The sequence below is a fragment of the Clarias gariepinus genome, chromosome 13 (assembly GCF_024256425.1).
Source record: "Clarias gariepinus isolate MV-2021 ecotype Netherlands chromosome 13, CGAR_prim_01v2, whole genome shotgun sequence".
NCBI classification, from domain to species: Eukaryota; Metazoa; Chordata; class Actinopteri; order Siluriformes; family Clariidae; genus Clarias; species Clarias gariepinus.
This window is the reverse complement of record NC_071112.1, coordinates 7,586,004-7,604,970: the sequence shown is the minus strand read 5'-3', so window position 1 is coordinate 7,604,970 and position 18,967 is coordinate 7,586,004. Positions and strand designations below refer to the sequence as shown.

At 39.5% G+C, this 18,967-nt stretch overlaps 1 protein-coding gene across 1 annotated transcript in view; it reads left to right on the top strand.

Annotated features, from left to right (window-relative positions):
• Nucleotides 1-18,967, top strand: part of ryr2b (ryanodine receptor 2b (cardiac)) — a 95,106-nt gene that overhangs the window by 61,043 nt on the left and 15,096 nt on the right. Inside the window, exons 72-89 of the mRNA XM_053509946.1 lie at nt 165-245; nt 432-544; nt 1,049-1,145; nt 1,293-1,411; nt 2,131-2,182; nt 2,443-2,487; nt 3,536-3,635; nt 5,734-5,813; nt 6,454-6,530; nt 6,901-6,974; nt 7,115-7,195; nt 8,446-8,534; nt 9,245-9,373; nt 12,169-12,273; nt 12,637-12,718; nt 13,526-14,055; nt 14,531-15,310; nt 17,595-17,656. Of these exons, the coding sequence (XP_053365921.1) occupies nt 165-245; nt 432-544; nt 1,049-1,145; nt 1,293-1,411; nt 2,131-2,182; nt 2,443-2,487; nt 3,536-3,635; nt 5,734-5,813; nt 6,454-6,530; nt 6,901-6,974; nt 7,115-7,195; nt 8,446-8,534; nt 9,245-9,373; nt 12,169-12,273; nt 12,637-12,718; nt 13,526-14,055; nt 14,531-15,310; nt 17,595-17,656 (2,696 nt within the window). The remainder of the gene's footprint in view (nt 1-164; nt 246-431; nt 545-1,048; nt 1,146-1,292; nt 1,412-2,130; nt 2,183-2,442; nt 2,488-3,535; nt 3,636-5,733; nt 5,814-6,453; nt 6,531-6,900; nt 6,975-7,114; nt 7,196-8,445; nt 8,535-9,244; nt 9,374-12,168; nt 12,274-12,636; nt 12,719-13,525; nt 14,056-14,530; nt 15,311-17,594; nt 17,657-18,967) is intronic.

Sequence of the window (18,967 nt, the reverse complement as noted above, 5' to 3'; positions counted from 1 at the left end):
TGCACCCACCTTGTCCTCTAAGGGATGGGCTCCAGGCCCCTCGTGACCCTACACAGGATGAGTGGTACACACAATAGATAGATGGATGGATGAATATATTTCTGTATTTCTAATTTACATTGTGCACATTCTCTCTCTCTCTCTCTTTCTTTCTTTTTCTTCAGGAAGTTTCTCATACTTTACTGGATACTCATCGTGTTGAAAGTGTTTTGGCTGTGGCCCGTGTTCTTTTCTATCTTGATCAGGTACGGCAGATCTTCATGGTTATTATTAATGGAAACATTAATGGATGAAGATCTGGTCATTTATTCTTCAGATCATGAGCTTTTTACTAAATGAACTTATTTATTCTGTGGGTTGTCTGTGTATTCTGCTATTATTTAGTTGTCCTAATTATTTTTCTAGCCATTTATTCTGTGTGTGTTATCCAGGTGGAGTCTCCTCAGGGCAGTAAGAGAGCCGTGTGGCAGAAGCTTCTCTCTAAGCAGAGGAAACGAGCCGTAGTGGCCTGCTTCCGGATGACCCCATTATACAACCTGCCACGGTAACACACACACACACACACACACACACACACATATCTATTCAACCAGGCATCATTTTTTACAGTAGCAGAGGCGCTTAGGTTGGTCCAGGACTTGATGAAATGAAGTCGTTAAAAAAGCGAAGACTTCAAGCACAGTACGGTGATGAGACTCTTAGCCTCAGAAAAGCATTTAAAGCGTGCATTTAAAGCATTTAAAATAGTTTAAAGGAGGCTGTACGTCCATGAATGATCCTACTGAGATGTCTCAGATCCCACTGCAGTCATTCCCGTGAACATTCAGTAAGTGGACCGCCTGGTCATTTAAAGTCAACGGTTAACCTGTGGACACCTTGTGGAAGAGACGCAAAACAGTCACACACAATCATTCACCAAGACCACTTGCACAGTACAGGAGCTTGTCTGGTTGTTATTGCCATATTAAATTTTGTATTTATTTATCAAAACAGTCATTCGTTAATCAATTTCTGGATTAATTTCCGCCAATATTGCGTGTCGATACAGGCACAGGGCGATGAACTTGTTTCTGCAGAGCTACAGGAGGATGTGGGTCGAGGCAGAGGATGACTTGTACGAGGAGAAGCTGATCGAACATTTAGCTGTGAGTTTAAAACACACACGCGCAGAAACACACACACACAATCAAATTTTTTTTTATTATAAGCCACATCTGCTGCACCACAGCTGGAGGAAAATACAGGCTCTGTGATTTAGATCTGAAGCTCATGAAACTTTTATTGGGTTACAGAAAGCAGGAGATGGAGGGAGCGCAGTAGAGCGGAGTGAGGAAACAGTGAAAGGCAAACAGATCGACCCTCTTCATCAGCTCATTACTCTCTTCCATCAAAGTGCCCTGACTGAGAGGAGGTGTGTGTGCGTGTGTGCGTGTGTGTGTGTGCGTACGTGCGTACGTGCGTGCGTGTATGCATGTGTGTGTTTGCCCTAAATTGAAAAATGTTTCACTCTTATAGAATTAAGATTTCCTTCCTTTCTTCCTTCCTCCCTTCTTTATTTCTCTTTTTATTCTCATACCGTTCTTCGTCCATTCCTTCCATACTTCATTACCTTTCTTCATTGCCTGTCTTCCTTCCTTCCTTTTTTGCTCTTCATCCTTCCATTTCCTTGCTTTTTTTTTTTGCTTATTAATATCCTTCCCTATTTTCTTCATTGTGTTAATTACTTGCTTATTCACTTCTTTCTATCCTTCTTTGACTTTCTTTCTTAATTTCCTGCATTCCTTCCTTTCTTCCTTCTCTTCTTCATTACTTCAGTTCTTCCTTTATCACCTTCCTTCCTGCCTTCCTGTGTGTGTAAAAGACGTCCTACAAGCCCCGCCCCTAATACCCCCCACCCCCCCAAAGCAACACGCATGAGGAATCACAAAGAACTTAAGTATTCCAACTAGTTACTTTTATCAGGAAGTAACGCTGTAATGTAACTGATTACTTTTTAAAAACAGTAATTCAAATTTTGTAATGTAGTTAGTTACTTTAAAAAGTAATGTCCCCCAACACTCAGTTTCTTTATATCCATTCATGTTTACACTTTTTTCAATGCATTGATATGAATCTGTGTCATTTGTTCAGCAGGCTGGAGGAAGACAGTCTGTACCTGGCCTACACCGGCATCATGGCCAAGGTGAGAACATCCACCTGAGAACTGACACCTGGAAAATTCAGTACCGTTATAACTACAGCTCAGTATCACAGGTCTTAACAGATAACAGAGGTTTGAGCTCTGATCAGGGTACACCACCTCATTCCACACTCACGCTCAGTGTTAACGCAGCAAGTGTCCCTTTTAAGTGATTATAATGTGTATCCTTATCTCTTTAAAGCTTATGATGATTATAGTCCTGACGTGACATTATAACTGTGTTTCTTCTGATCCGCATGCAGAGCTGCCAGGCCGAGGACGGTCATGAAGAGGTGAAATCTTTCGAGGTGAGTGATGAGGAACATTTACAGCAATAAAAACGGACTAATCGTGTATCAGACTGGCTGTACTTATGGGTAAAGACGGGTCAAAAATCTACATCACGCTGGATTGTTTAAGACATTAAATAAAGTAGGAAGATTTCAGGACATCGCTTTTGCTATTAACAGAAATAAACTACTTGCCTGTGGTCTGATTTTCAAGTTCTGGTTTTGCTCTTTGTGGATTGTTGCCCCTTTTCCTTCCTTTCTTTCCTGTCTTCCACTCCTCCCTTCCTTCCTTCCTTTCTTTATTGCCTTCCCTTTTTTCTTCCTTCCCTACCTTTCACCCTTTATGCACTTCCTTCATTTCTCCATTATTCCTTTCTTTCTTTCTTTCTTTCTTCCTTCCTTCCTTTCTTCCTTTATTCATTTCTCTCCTTGCATTCCCTCATTTCCTTCTATTCTTACATTGTTTTCTCCTCCCTTCTTTAGTTCTTACCTTTCATCAACTTCCTTTTTTATTTATTACTTTCCATTTCTCCTATCTTCTTTCACCTTTCTTCTTTACTTTGTCTTCCTTTCTTTATTTCTCCCTTTCTTGATTCTTTGCCTTCCATCGTACATACAATACTTTTCTATCTTTCTTTCTTCCTTCCCTCCTTCCTTCCTTCTCTTTGCCTTCCATCACCCCATTATTTCATTGCTTTATTTCTTATTAACTTTCCTTTGCCTTCATTTCATTCTTCCTTCTGTCATTCTTCGCCTTCCCCCCAGTTCCTTTCTTTCTTTTTCTTTTTCCTTCCTTTCTCCCTTCCTTACTTCTTTTCCTCAATTATCACTTAATTCCCATCCACTTCCTTTCATTATTTATCACGTTCCATCTTACCTTCCTTCTTTTACCTTACCCCCTATCTTCCCATCTACCCTTCTTCCTTCCTTGATTCTTTGCCTTCCATCCTCCCTACACTGCCTTGCTTCCTTTCTCAACTTTCTCCCTTCTTTCCTTTTCTTTCTCTCATCCTTCCTTCCTTCCTTTTTTGTTGCTAAGGTTTATTTGTTGCTTAATTGATTTTAGGAGAAAGAGCTGGAGAAACAGAGGCTCTTGTACCAGCAGGCCAGACTACATGATCGTGGTGCTGCAGAGATGGCTCTCCAGAGGCTCAGTGCCAGCAGAGGTAAAAGAAAATGCTATAATTTATATTGCTATTGTGTTAAAATTGTTGTGTGTTTTTTATTATGTAAAATGTTTAGCATGGCATGATTTAAAGAATTTTTTAACTGTCAGTAAAGAGCTGTGTTATTTTATTCATTTTTTTACTCTGAGAGATGAAAGGATCATGAGATTGCTTTCACAGAATGGATTTTTTGGTGGCATAAACCAGCTCCTATTGCACCATCATCCATAGCTTTGATGTGTAGGGGTGTTGGAGAGGTTGAAGGTCTAGTTTTTTAGACAATAACGTCGTCTGCCACTCCGGAGTCAATCAGTGTTGAAATGTCTGTGTGTTGTTTCTGTACAATCATGACAAACGATGTGTCGTGACTATTCTGTGATTGACTCACTGAGTGGACATCTTGATTGTGTTCAGTGCCCCATGTGAGTGGTGTCATCTTTGTTTTTTCTGAAAAAGAGAAAGACCCGCACTTGCCGTTGTCTTTCCCCTGGTATTAATGTTGTCCAAAATGATCAGATGCAACAAGGCATGTCATGGGAACTTTGGTTGCTCCCTAATTCTTAATCTAAAGATGGCCATGTCCATATAGAGTCAAGGTTGGCTTTATTAAAATGGTGTAATGCCCATCTGAATGCTTCTTTCATTCAGTGCCTACCTGCTCCATTCACTGCCTGTGGCAAGCATCTGGAATTCCATAGAGCTCACCATATTCAGCCACTTCTGTTCCCTTAGGAGTTCCCTTACTGCACGAAGCAGCTCAGCATTCCGTCACTCACATCCATCTGTGAAGTGATCAAATACACATACCATATAAAAAACCTTTCAAATTGTTTTGAAGAAGTGATCACATTAAGAACTGTAATTTTTCCCCAAGATTGCTTAACATAGCAGTTTTCGTTGCTTAGTTTATTCTGCCCAATTAGAGAAGTAGAATGAGTAATGTAGCAAGAAATTCTGGCATAATTGGTATTACATTTAAACCTCCCGGGATGGGTGATGAAGGTATTGGTGGTGGGGTGCTAAACTGGGTATGAGAAGTAACAAAGACAATGCTATGTTAAGCCAAGACTATCATCACATATACATTGCTGCACAGGGAAATTCTTTATTCTTCGCATATCCCAGGTCAGAGCGCAGGGTCAGCCATTAAACAACGGCCCTGGAGCAGACAGGGATAAGGGCCATGCCCAACACTCGCAAATAATTGGAGCTGGGGCTTGAGCCAACGACCTTCAGATCATTAACTCAGAGTCTTAACACTTATGGTTAGGGAAAGAAAAGAGAAAAGATCTATTTTGTTGCTTAATTTTATCAGTTATACAGTACAGTACGTTGATCGAGGTCTCCCACTAACTATCCCTGTGCATCTATGTTGGAAAACAGTGTGTTAAGGTGGTAAAGAATCCAAAACACAATGAACATGAACGATGTCAAACAGGCAAAAAAGTCAGTTGGTGTACAAACTGACTAAACTGATGACATTTATCTCATTACACATATGAGCAGTTAAGGGTTAACGGGGTTGCATAAGGCCCAACAGTGGCAGCTATCACACCAAGAGCAAAATGCTAATAAAACAGAAAGTCATTAAGCTTCAGTCTCAGCAACGGAGTCTAAATGAATCTAAGAATTTGTTTCACAATATCCAGTGATGAAGATCTTGCTAGTGAAGTGCTGTGTTGGGAGGTGTGTCACACGGCCATGTGATGTCACGTCAACATCGTGACAAGAACAAAATTAATACGTATAAGGCCTTTTGGAGTTGAATGATTCTGTAAATAAATGAAAGAATGAATTAGTAATTTACTCATTCACCTTCCCTATTCATCCTTGCACTGTATCATCGCTCCATTACATCATGCATTCATTCATTAGGTGAATTATTCATTTTTCTTTCATTATTTTATTATCTTGCTGATTCGTCCATCAAATGATTTATCTGCTCATTAAACAAATAATTAATGTATTTAATACTCACTCATATCATTTTTTTTCTTAAATCTTCATTTTTTTTCTTAAATCGTTCTTCACTAGTTAGTGAGCATAGCCGAATTTTATACTCAGTTTTTGGATTTATATTTGTCTGTTTTAAATCCAGGTGTTATGGGGCCCTCGGTGGAGGCTACTCTTAAACTCGGTATCGCCATCCTGAACGGGGGAAACACAGACGTCCAGCAGGTACGCCTCAGTATTATAGTTTATTTTAAATTGGATATTGAGTATTTTAATTCTTAAGTAATTTCATCACTTTGCAACAAAAGTTTTTTTTTAAAAAAAAAAAAAACACATTTAAGCAATTTAAAAGAGTTTCAAACGACACCAGTCCTGCATTGCTGAGATCTATAGTGTCTGAGATAGAGGCTGAGGAAATCGAGCATTTTAGCCAACTTTGGAGCTCTATTTAAGATTAAATAGTGCCTATGATGCTGCTGATTGTTTTCCCCAGGTCAGGGCTATAAAATTAATTTGCAATCATTTATTAAAGAATAATTATGTAATTAGGCAGGTAATTAATGCCTTTTTATGATAATGGTGACATAATGGACATTTTATGCTCTGGACATTTTGTTACCAAAACTAAACCTATTTTTTATTTAATTAGGTTTATTCAAAGCAAAATGCACATTGTTCAGCATTGTACAGTATATAGTTTAGAAAAAGGGTCTCTCATCATTTCTCTTCAATTAAACATATTCTTCTCAACATATTCTGAGAATCGGATCATAAAGCCAGTATTATAAATCTAATAAAATGTAATCAGTGTTTTAAGTGCTCTCACAGTGTTGAATGAGATGTTATTCTGTTTGGATTCTAATAGAAAATGTTGGACTATCTGAGAGAGAAAAGAGACGTGGGATTCTTTCACAGCCTGGCGAGCCTCATACAGTCCTGCAGGTATTGTCTCTGTTTCCACTCATATTTTTGAACGCGTGTCAAACGCAGAGCCTGAGGGCCAAATACGGCCTGCTGTCACGTTTCATTCACGCTGCGTGAACTCGCAAAACAATAAATGTGAAAACAGCCCACATTATCTAGACTTCACAGCTAACCTGTAGCACACTGACTGTGTTCTGTCTGCGAGCTGTTTTTAGATCTCTTTCTCATCATCATTATAATATTCGGAAATTGATATAGGCAGGATATGGAGTTTTTAGAGATGAAATTCTGTAGATGTTCTGTAGATGATATATACTGTATATCATCATTATAAATTTTTTTTTTGTTGCTAAATGTCGCATCTCTGCACTGCATGTGTATGTTGCAGTGTTTTAGACTTGAATGCTTTCGAGAGACAGATGAAAGCCGAAGGTTTAGGAACCGCAGCTGAAGGCAATGCAGGTACGTCAAAACCAATACACATTAAATCAGGGAGATACTCTATGTATAACATGGCTTTGCAGAAGAATAAAATCAAATTGCTGGTATCTGGCATGTTAACCCCTGTATTACCTCTATTTCTGTGTATGTGTTTGCGTTAGGTGAAAAGGTTATGGCAGATGAGCCGCTGACTTGTGATCTCTTCCGCTTCCTGCAGTTGCTATGTGAAGGACATAATGCAGGTGTTTAGCCGCCCAATCGGACAATAAATCACCCGCAGCTCAAGGCTGCCGAAACAAAGCAATAACTCAAAATCACACCGTGTGATTATTCTTGCCTCTGTTTGTTTTTTTTTCCTCCTCTTTTTTATAAAGAATAAATTTTACTGCATGTCTAATGGTTAACAAAGCCCTTGACAAAAGTCAGAAGAAGTAATAATACTAATATGACTTTAATATAAAGAATTATAATGACAATGCATAGGAAGATTGACGCGTTTGGTCTCATGCTGCATAATAGTACTATGAATGTATTGATTTTATTGTAATGAATAGATTACAGAGATCACAGACATTGGTGATCTCTATTTAAATTCACCTGTTCCTATTATTAATTTTTAATATCCTCACTTTAATGGTGTCACATTTTCAATAGCTTTCTCTTTGGCTGCACCTGTACTGCTTTTTCAAGAAAGCAAGCTAAAGAAGATTGTTCAATCTTCTCCAAATTATTTATTTAAAAGGTGTGAAATCTACCACTACAGAGGCTTTACTTTACACTCAAGTCAAGGTCTTTTTAGAAAATCTGTCACACTAGTCCTAGTCACATACAATAGCATGCGCTTTTATGTAGAGGTTAAGCATTAATAATGAGCAAGTACGCAAACTCGTAAAAAAAGCCTGTAAAATCTTTGGTAAGCACAGAATATTAAGGTATATACAATGCCTGGCAGTAGTTAGAGGGGTCAAATTGTTGGATGGCATAAAGCAAAGAAAACAACCAAGGAGATTTAAAGTTACTCCAACAAATGAAGGGTAGTGCCGAACCGTCACTTTTGTGCAAGAAATGTGGTTGAAAAAAAAAAAGATGAAGATAAAAATGGTAAAAATGCGTCAGGGTAATAAGGACAGTTCATGAAGCGATGCACCCATCATGCATAGTGTCCACTGTACAAGCCTCAGAAGGCAGTGTTATGATCTGGGCTTCCTTCGCTCAGGTCTAGACTCAGCAATGTTATGTGGCAATAAAATGAAAACAGCTGATGACCTGAATGACGAGGTTATCACATCTATGGAGTTTTTCTTTCCTCATTGCATGATTCAAAATGTGAATTTTTGTTTTTGCATGAGCAGTGTGTATTGCTTGTCTTTTCTTATTTTTTTTTTTAACTGCAACAATAGCAGTTATTTTGTGCAAACTGTATATACAGTTAGCTGCCTTATATATGTGATATGCTCTTTATAAAATCAAAACTGATTTTTTTTTGTAACAGATTTTCAGAACTATTTGAGAACTCAGACAGGAAACAACACCACCGTAAATATTGTCATCTCCACAGTAGACTACCTGCTCCGACTGCAGGTAAATTAGCACTTTAAGCTTAACTAAAAAGAAATGAATGCTTGAAAGTGCTTTGTTGTATATTTAATGCATTTACGTTTACAATATGAGCGGTACTGTTGAATTATTTAACAAGTGCAGGCATGCACCATCTTAAATCAAGAAGAATAAATCATTATACAGGTGTGAACACACTATAGCAGGCTGTAACTGTGTGATGTGTTTAGGATTCTATCAGTTCACTTGTGTTATTCTACGACTCTGAATTTATAGTGGAGAACATACGGTAGTGAATACACAATAGGATAAAATGGGAGGGTTGCATCAGGAACGGCATCCAGTGTAAAATCTGAGGATTAGATGGTCCGTTGTGGCGACTCTTTGACCGGGGCAGCCAACAATTACACACTATGGGCAGTTTGGAAATGCCAATTAGCCTAATTAGTTGTTTTTGAGCTGTGGGAGGAAACCAGGGAACCCAGAGGAAACCCACCATGCACAGGGAGAACAGGCAAATGCAGAGACAGACCTGATGCGGGTAACAAACCTGGGTACACTAGTACGTGTGTAACTGTATGCTGTGTTTAGCAGTGCATCAGTGACATTCACTGGTATTATTCTTTAAATCTGACTCTATAATGATGAATATACAGTACAGTAGTGAATACACCCTGATTAATATAATAGAGTAGATAAACAGGTGTACATCCATATCTGTGTGCTGTGTTTAGGAGTCCATAAGTGACTTTTACTGGTATTACTCTGGGAAAGATGTGATTGATGAACACGGCCAGCGTAACTTTTCTAAAGCCATCCGCGTGGCCAAACAGGTCTTCAACACTCTCACAGAGTACATCCAGGTGAGAATCTTCCTTTCTTAGAAATCATTATACACAAATCAGTTCTTTTTGTTAGCTCTTTACATGTTATCTAATTTAAAATGACTTAATGACCCAAATGATATTTTTAATTAATCTGCCTGTTTTATCCATCTTTAATTTACACTTCCTTTATGTTGGGGGAGGGGGGGGGTCATGGAAATAGGGCTTTTAGGGCTTTATTTAGGGGAGGCAAAGTACTGTTTAAAAGATTAAGGCATAAAAAAGCAACTTAAGTTTCTTGAGCTTCCTTTATAACAAAAAAAAAACATTAAATGCCTCACTTGTTATTCCTAAAGAGCTAGAACTTGCAGATGTCATGATTCTTCTGTCGGCGTTTGTGCGGTCGTGGCATAATTTGCAGGAGGCGAGCTGGCGGTTTAGTAAATGCTTTTTATTCAGTAAGCACATAAAATAAACACCAACATAAAACTTTACCAAAGGACAACAAAAGCTAGACGCCTGACTGTGCTCCAGTCAGGCTCTTTATAATCAACTTAATTACCTTACCTCGGTTCAGGTGAACTCCCACGTCACCTGACCGAGGTGCAGTCTGGGACATGCAGTCCAACTTAAACATAATACCAAAATAAAACAAACAAACCCAGGCGCTTTGGCGCCCTCTAGGGGTTAATCGTTACAGTACCCCCCCCTAAAAAACGCTCCTCCGGAGCGTTACCGGAGGACCCGGACTCCCTCCCCAGCGGTCCCAGTCCGGACCTCCAACACCGAGGCGGTCGATCCCCTCTCGTGGGCTAGGCTTAAGAGCTGGGGCGACGCTCGGCGGCGGCTGAGGAGCTGGGGCGACGCTCGGCGGCGGCTGAGGAGCTGGGGCGACGCTCGGCGGCGGCTGAGGAGCTGGAGCGACGCTCGGCGGCGGCTGAGGAGCTGGAGCGACGCTCGCTGTGCTGGGCGGCGGCGGCGGCGGAGCTGGAGCGACGCTCGCTGTGCTGGCCGGCGGCGGCGGAGCTGGAGCGACGCTTGCTGTGCTGGGCGGCGGCGGCGGCGGAGCTGGACCGACGCTCGCTGTGCTGGGCGGCGGCGGCGGCGGAGCTGGAGCGACGCTCGCTGAGCTGGGCGGCGGCGGCGGCGGCGGAGCTGGAGCGACGCTCGCTGTGCTGGGCGGCGGCGGCGAAGCTGGAGCGACGTCCTCAAATCCAGATGGCGGAGGAAGCAGCAGGCCGGCCTGGAAGTCTGGCTGAGGAGCCGGAGCGTCGATCGCTGTCTCCATCGGCGGCTGCTGAGCTGGCGCGATGTCCTCAAAGCCGGGAGGCGGAGGAAGCAGCAGGCCGTCCTCGCAGCCCGGCTGAAGCGCTGGCTCGCTGTTCATGCAGCTTGGAGGCGGCAGATCGGCAGCGCCGCACACGACGCTTGGCGGCTGTGGAGCGGGAGCGACGTTTCCCCTGTCTGGCAGAGGCGGCGGCTGAGGAGTAGACGTGTCTGGCAGCCGCGGCACGTAGACCTCCGCGTTGACTACAGTCGGGAGCGGGAGGAGGAGCGCGTCGTCCAGATTAGAGAGAGGGAGAGTGTTCGGAGCTACATCGCAGTTCTCTCGAACCTGGACGAGCAGCCTTTGGAGTAGCGCCACCTGCTCCCGCAGGTCGGAAATGCGCTCTCTGTTCAACTGTGCCAACAACGTGTAGTCCTCCTCCGTTAAGTCCTCGTCACCGTTCTGCCAGGCCTCCTCGGCCCGTGCCTCTTGGCTGGTGGTTGGGACCGTGTATCTCCCCTCTGCCTCACCCTTGAACGGCGTCCGCCGAATGGCGAGCCTGCAGCCTTCCCAGCTGCGCCGCGCTCTTCTCTCTCGCTGCTCTTCGCTGTCTTCCAGACAATCCGCCGGTTCGATCAGCCTGCAGCCTTCCCAGCTCTGCAAGAGCTCTCTCTCCCCTTGCTCCTCGCTGTCCTCCAGCCATTCCGCCAGCTCGGGCGAGATGGTGATAGCGCCCCCCCAAAAAACGTCTGGGGGAGCGACCTCCGCTATGCCACTACGACGGTCTAGCTTTCTGTCATGATTCTTCTGTCGGCGTTTGTGCGGTCGTGGCATAATTTGCAGGAGGCGAGCTGGCGGTTTAGTAAATGCTTTTTATTCAGTAAGCACATAAAATAAACACCAACATAAAACTTTACCAAAGGACCACAAAAGCTAGACGCCTGACTGTGCTCCAGTCAGGCTCTTTATAATCAACTTAATTACCTTACCTCGGTTCAGGTGAACTCCCACGTCACCTGACCGAGGTGCAGTCTGGGACATGCAGTCCAACTTAAACATAATACCAAAATAAAACAAACAAACCCAGGCGCTTTGGCGCCCTCTAGGGGTTAATCGTTACAGCAGATTTTTCATTAATCTGAAAAATACAGTCGTTGACTACGGGAGATTGTAAAGATCTACAATTAGCATCTAAGGCAAAACAGCAAAATAACGTCTCTAGAAGGTGCCGAGAGATTTAAACATTACCAAAAAGATCATGTGAAAAAATATTCATTGGCTTAATTGTTAAGAAGAAGTAAAAAAAAACTGGGACATTTTAAGTAATTGCACATCTTTGATGTGTGTAATTTGTTGTGACCCTTTTTTGGCAAGACGATTATTTTCATATACTTATCAAGTATCCTAACATTATACTTAATAACCAACATTTTAGTAATTCAAAAATATGGTTTACACTGTGCTGAGTTTAATGTTGCAGGTTGCATAATAAATTATTAACTCGTACATTTTCAGTACAATGATACACTTCATTTTATTATTACTTTTCAATTATTATTCTTTTAAGGGTCCATGCACTGGCAACCAGCAGAGTTTGGCCCACAGTCGGCTGTGGGATGCCGTGGTCGGCTTTCTTCACGTTTTCGCCCACATGCAGATGAAGATTTCTCAGGTCTGCATAAAAACACCACTGCAAGGATAAAATGATCATCTCTGAATTAACTATTTATTTTCTGAATTTTAATTAAGTCCTATAGAAGCTCTGGAAACCCCCTAGATTTAATGGATGCAGGTGACTGTTTAAAGAAATTTGAATAAATATATAAATACATGAACTATAATTGTATGAGGTGAACATTTTGTTCCGTATGCCAGACCAGAAGTTTAATATTCATGCAAAACAGACTGTGCTATTTATAGGATGAACATGACAGCAAATGTCAGTCTCAGATGATCTGCCATAAAATAAAATACTTTTGCTAAAAATAAGCTGTAAGTACTGTGAGAGGTGACAATATTGTACATCATCATCCAGGATTCGAGTCAGATCGAGCTGCTGAAGGAACTGATGGATCTGCTTAAAGACATGGTGGTGATGCTGTTGTCTATGCTAGAAGGTAAGAACCAAGCAATAAGTACAAATCACAGAATATTCATCCTTATCTACAGTAGAATACTGAGGTAAGCCCATTCTTTCACAATACTTTACCATCAGTCAAAGGTTTTTAAACATTTTAATATCTTAATATTTTAGAATTATAATTATTTAGAAAAGCTCCTGATGGTGTAAGAATAAACAAGTATTTAATCGGAAGAGTATGATGTAATAAAATGGATGTTCTATTTATGAAATTTAAGGACGATCAGCCACAAGATTAACACCACATACCATTAATACATTAACATTGATCACCGACAGTATAATTGGTCACGATACACTATACACAACCAAACTTGGGTCATCCATTGTGTAATGTTTTGGTTTATCTGTGAATCTAATGTGAAATGAGGAAACCATTTAAAGTTGGAAAGTTGTAGGTGGTATTTTGTGAAAAGTGTTATATGATCTAAATAATTTGTCACAAAAATATAGGCTAAAAACCTTAAAAAAAATGCCTTACAGTAAATAGTTTTATTATTTTTATTAATCATGACTAATCACAATTTATTTAATTACTCAGATTTACTTGTATTATAAATGTGCAATGTTGGAATGAAAAAGTGCATGACGAACTAGTAAGAGGAAAAAAATCATGCAGTTTTATGATATTTTAAAATTTGAGTTCTTTGAATCCATTAGGATCAAACTTGGCCATATGATTAATTTGCCTTAAAAATAATGCCTTAAAATGTCTAGATTAATCACGTATTAATGAGTTAATACTGAAGCCCTCATTTTTATATTCTTTATATTATGTTCTCAGGAAATGTTGTGAATGGCACAATCGGCAAACAGATGGTGGACATGCTGGTGGAGTCATCCAGCAACGTTGAAATGATCCTCACGTTCTTCGACATGTTCTTGAAACTCAAAGACCTCATATCCTCTGATGGCTTCAAAGAATATGACCCTGATGGACAAGGGCTTATCTCCAAGAAGGACTTTCAGAAGGCCATGGAGGGCTACAAACGTTACACGGCAGCTGAGATGGAGTTTCTTTTGTCTTGCGCAGAGATGAACGAAAGCAAGCTCCTGGACTATCGTGCATTTGTGGCCCGTTTCCATGAACCGGCCAAGGACATTGGCTTTAACGTGGCTGTCCTTTTGACCAATCTTTCAGAGCACATGCCTCATGATCCTCGATTACGGAACTTTCTGGAGTTAGCTGACAGCGTGCTCAGGTATTTCCAGCCCCACCTGGGCAGGATTGAGATCATGGGCAGCGGGAAACGGGTCGAGAGGGTTTACTTTGAAATCAGCGAGTCGAGCCGGATGCAATGGGAGAAACCACAGGTAATAAATGGTGTTCATTTTGTCTAAGTAAACCTGTTTAACTGGATGCCTATTGTATGTTTATTTTTTACAGGAAAGTAATGTAACTAGCTTTTTCAGTCTGTATATTGTACTGTAGACTGCTAATGTTTTTTTTGATGAATTATACAAGTACTTGTGTTTCAAGCTGGTGTTGTTGACACTGCTCAAGACAAATGAACACATTAGGCAACCTTCGAGACATAAAATATACACATGTAATTAGCATTATCACAATGGGATGCCCAGACAATCAACTTAAGCAGTTAGGTAACCTGATGATGAATACAAAGGACTTTCCTTGTGTAAATTCTAAGGGAAAATTTACGTTAACAGGTTAGCAGACCTATAATTGGTAACAGTAAAAGAGGACACTTAGTAGATTGTGCTAAAACAATGAACTTACATAATGTTATAACAATCTGTCGCTCTGTATACATTCAAATAATTGCCCTAGGTCAAGGAGAGCAAGCGTCAATTCATCTTCGACATTGTTAATAAGGGAGGAGAGAAGGAAAAGATGGAGCTCTTCATGAGCTTCTGCGAAGACACCATCTTCGAGATGCAGCTGGCCGCCCAGATCTCTACCTCCGACCGGGATGATGAAGTGCTGGGAACAGAGGATGATAAAGTGGATGAGAAGAAAGAGAAGGATATAAACCCAGCTATACATAACGATGACGCTAAAGGAGAGAAGAAAGGCTTGGTGATGAAACAGCTTTTCATGGCCCCTCTCTGTGGCTTGATGATGCTAATATGTCTTCTCTCCATAAAGAACATGAAGAGGCAGATTAAAAGGACGACCATGAAGGGTCTCATTTTGGCCATATCCCTTTTCTTCCAAACGGTTTTATCAGCCATTTTTCATACTATCCTGGGCACCGTCTGCTTTTTCCTACATGTTCTTTACCTTGTCTTTCTCAGTGGTTGCATTATTGAGTTTGCCAAAGAGACCAAACTCTCCGATTTCTTCAGCGATCTGCCAGACCCGACACTGGATGAAGTCACAGGGGTAAATGAAGGGGTCATCCACAAAGTCAAAGATCTCTCACAGACCATGTCACCAAAAGGTGACCTTCAAGCAGTCAGTCTGAACTTATCAGCTGTGTCCAGAAACCCTCAGCTATTAACGGAAATGTTTGGTCTTCGTTTAAGAAAGGAAGGAGGACATTATATACTACTTAGTCGAGATTCCAACAGCAGCATTGGTGACGTAATGAATTCCTCTAAATATCAGGTCAGTAGAATACAGTGCATTACATACACATAGACATACTGTACACTATAATTTCATTAGTGTTAAAGAAGATAATTGTTCATTTATAATAAAATATAATTACAATAAGAAGTGAATAAAAGACTTAGCCCTAGTTAGTTAGATGTTATTCATGTGCCTCAATAATACAATAAATTCAATTGAATTAAAAAGACAGCTTATTCTCATTTGGAGAAACAGATCTCAGATCTCATTTTGATACAAGCTCTAATCGTATTTACAAATCCCTGTTGTTTTTATTCAGAGATGCCTAGCTGCTTAGCTAGCAAAGGCTATGGTAGTCAGATCTCTTTTTAAAAGAGAAGCTACATATATTTACAATTCTTAGTTGTATTTTTATTTAAGTGAGTGTGCTAGCTAGTTATAGCTGATATCTCATTTTAATACAAGATCTAGTTAAATTTTTTTTTGTAATTTAATAATAGCAAAGCTATCCATACATAGTTGGCTAGTCAAAGCTTAAGTTATTTCAAAACTCTTTTTTATAAAAATTAATTTCATTAAACAATTCCTAAAATATTTTCTTCTTATGAATTTAAATCCTAAATATTCTAGCTAGCTGTCATAGCATAGCCACATATTTTATTTGGAGGTGTTTTTCATAAATTAGTTTTTAATTTAAAAGCTAAAACATTAGCTAGTTAGCAATAACTTAACTTAAACTTAATACCTTAATAACTTAACCTGAAAACTAGAGAAAAGCACACCTATGAGATGCGCGTGCACAAAGCGAACTGTAGCGGTGTAAGGGAACGAGTGAACAACGGATCTTCAGTTTAGCGGAAAAGGAAATGGATAATTTCCTATAAGTCATTACATATCACTGGAGTGTAAAAAGATTTTATTTGAAAAATAATTTATATTTTTCTTATAGTTATTATCGAGGACGACATCATATAAATAGGACACAATAATTTACATTTTAAATTAATTAAGAAACCATTCGTATTATATAGGCTAGTAATCTGTAAAAATAAATAAATGAATAAATAAATACACCTCCGTACATCGTGTAACTTAATCGAATAATTTATTCGTAAGTTATAAACGTTTCAATACGTTATATATTTTATAATGGTATCAGTTTTTGTTTCAATAAATATTCTATATTTAATGTCCGTAGTGTGAAATTTCCACAGCAGCAGCGACAGGTATCCGAGGTGCTTGTGTTACCATGGTAACGCAAGGAGGAAGTAACGTTGCATGGTGTTCTGAATGGTGGAATTTTGTAGGGTGAAGTTCCCTTATCAGACTTTTCCTGCGCAGGGAGTAGTAATTTTTTTAAAAAGTTAATGGACAGTTTAGAGGACAACGAGTGATTCATTTATTCACCTGCGTTTTCTGAATACGCCTTGTGATTGAGCAGTGATGATTATTATACTGTCCTACTCCGCCTTCTAAACTGTCCAACAGCAGGCTGTTTACAAACCAGTACTACCATTCAGGGAGAATGAAGCGAAAAGTCCATCTACACTGAGATGCCTTCCGGTTACACTGAGAATCTCATAGCTGTATGTGCGTAAAGAGTTTGTATGTGTGTGCGCGGGGAGTATGTATGTGTGTGTGTTAGTAGTATATATGTATGTGTGAGTTTTTCATATGTGTATGCAAGTGTTTCATATGTGTGTGCATGAGTAAAGTTTGATTTAAGCCCTATACGGTGCCTCATACTTTTCACTACAAGAAGTAAAAAATTTTCATTTAAGCTGCAATTACAGCTAACAGCTACTGTAATTAGCAGCAGCCTGTAGACAGATGTTAAATCAAGAGCTAATCCTGGAGCTATGTTACAGATCCCTTTTCAATCCCTTTTCAATTTCAAATCATTTTAATTTAGCCTTTGCTTCTGTAATTGTATTTAAAAATAATGTTCTATTTACCGTAAGTTGCTAACTGTCCATGGCTTTGCTAGCTGGATTATGATGAACAAAACTAATTCTATTTATGTGGATTTGGTGAGATTTTTTTTTTGTTTTTGCTGACTAGAAGGCTAGCTAGTTAGCAGTCGGTTAAATAGAAGTAATATTCACGACTCAGTAATAATGGTATAGCAACGTTATTTTATTTTTTTAAAGCTGTTGTAGGAATTAGTTTGAGTTGAACATTATAATCACTTATTAAACTTTTGTCTAATAACAATTCTGATTTGTTTTGTCATAAATGTCTACTGATACAAATGAAGCACTGCTTATGAGCTGTGCTTTACAGATTTTTGGTATTTATGTGTGTGTGTGTGTGTGTGTAGGAAGCAGTATGTGAAAAGGATGTAGAGGATGAGGAGAAGCATTCCGAGGCTGAAAAAGCAGAGTAAGAACTTTTTTATTTGTCAATAACATAAAGCATTTATTCCGTGTGTCTCAGACAGATCTTATTGACTTTATACCAGCAGATTAAATTAGTCTGTCATATAAATCAGATTTGTCTCAATAAACCTAAAAGCCTAGCTAAAAGCATTGTACTTAATATTTCTAACCAACATTATGGAGTTTTGGGAGAAGGAACACATCTGAAACCTGTTTGTTTTCATGATTGGGATGTTGTTAATATGGTGATATGGTTAAATTCAAGGTAAAAGTTAGTTAATTAAAACATGGATAAATTCTAAACCATGTAGTTCTAGTGTCCCAGCCTACTATAGTTACAATGTACCTTAAAATATATTATTGTTTTTGCCGTAATGTCTCAATCTCTTTACCATCCAAATGTCTTTAAGATCATAAGAAAAAAATAAATCTGAACTTTTTAAGGGTTACAAGGGCTAAATGGCAACAAACTTACGGACTCGGCCTCACAACTCATTGCAAAAATGTGTTTACATTATACATTTACCTTTAGTGATAATGTTTTTAATATGGTATAATTTAGTATTTTATAAGATTACAGCTATTTAAAAGTTTCTTATACGTAGATAATTTTTCTTCTTTTCCTTTATTTGGATAAGAAATGCTTTAAATTGTGAAAGTAAAGGTGCACGCTTGCATCAACTTTTTCTGGGCAGAACGGCGATGTTCCTGAGATATGGGCAGTAATCTTTAGTTGTTTTTTTTTTCCAGCTTTTGTGAGTGAGTGGAGGGGCTTAGTTTGGCCAGGATGTCAATGGCTCTCTCACTGCATGGCATAATCTGTTTTCTTGCACTCCCTTGAAAAAGAATGTGACTGTGCTGTTTTATGGCTGAATATCTCAGGAAGTGTTTGTACCAGATGCTTATTTTTTAAAGTTCCAGAGAGAAGTTGTTACTTTTGCTTTTTACTTCTACGTTTTTTTGTGTGTTTCCAAAACTGGGTTCAGGATGGTGGTATTTCCATGGTGATTTAGTAGGTGGTTTTGTGAAAAACTGGCAGAGTGTAAAGTTAATTCATTCCTATGGTGTTTTCGGTCTCAAGCGAACCCAGATAATTCCCCTAAAGCTTGACCAATCTTTTCCATTTTTTGTAGCACCCAGGAGACCATGCTGAAGGTTGTTATATAAGATTTGTGGGGGTATGTGCAGGACTGAGTGAGAATCAGAGCAAGAGAAATAGAGGAAGTTTTTTGATGATTCACTCTCTTTACGCTCTAGATGGCAGTTCATTATTAATTGAGCAAGTTGAAGTTGATTTTGGAAGGAGTTCAGCCAA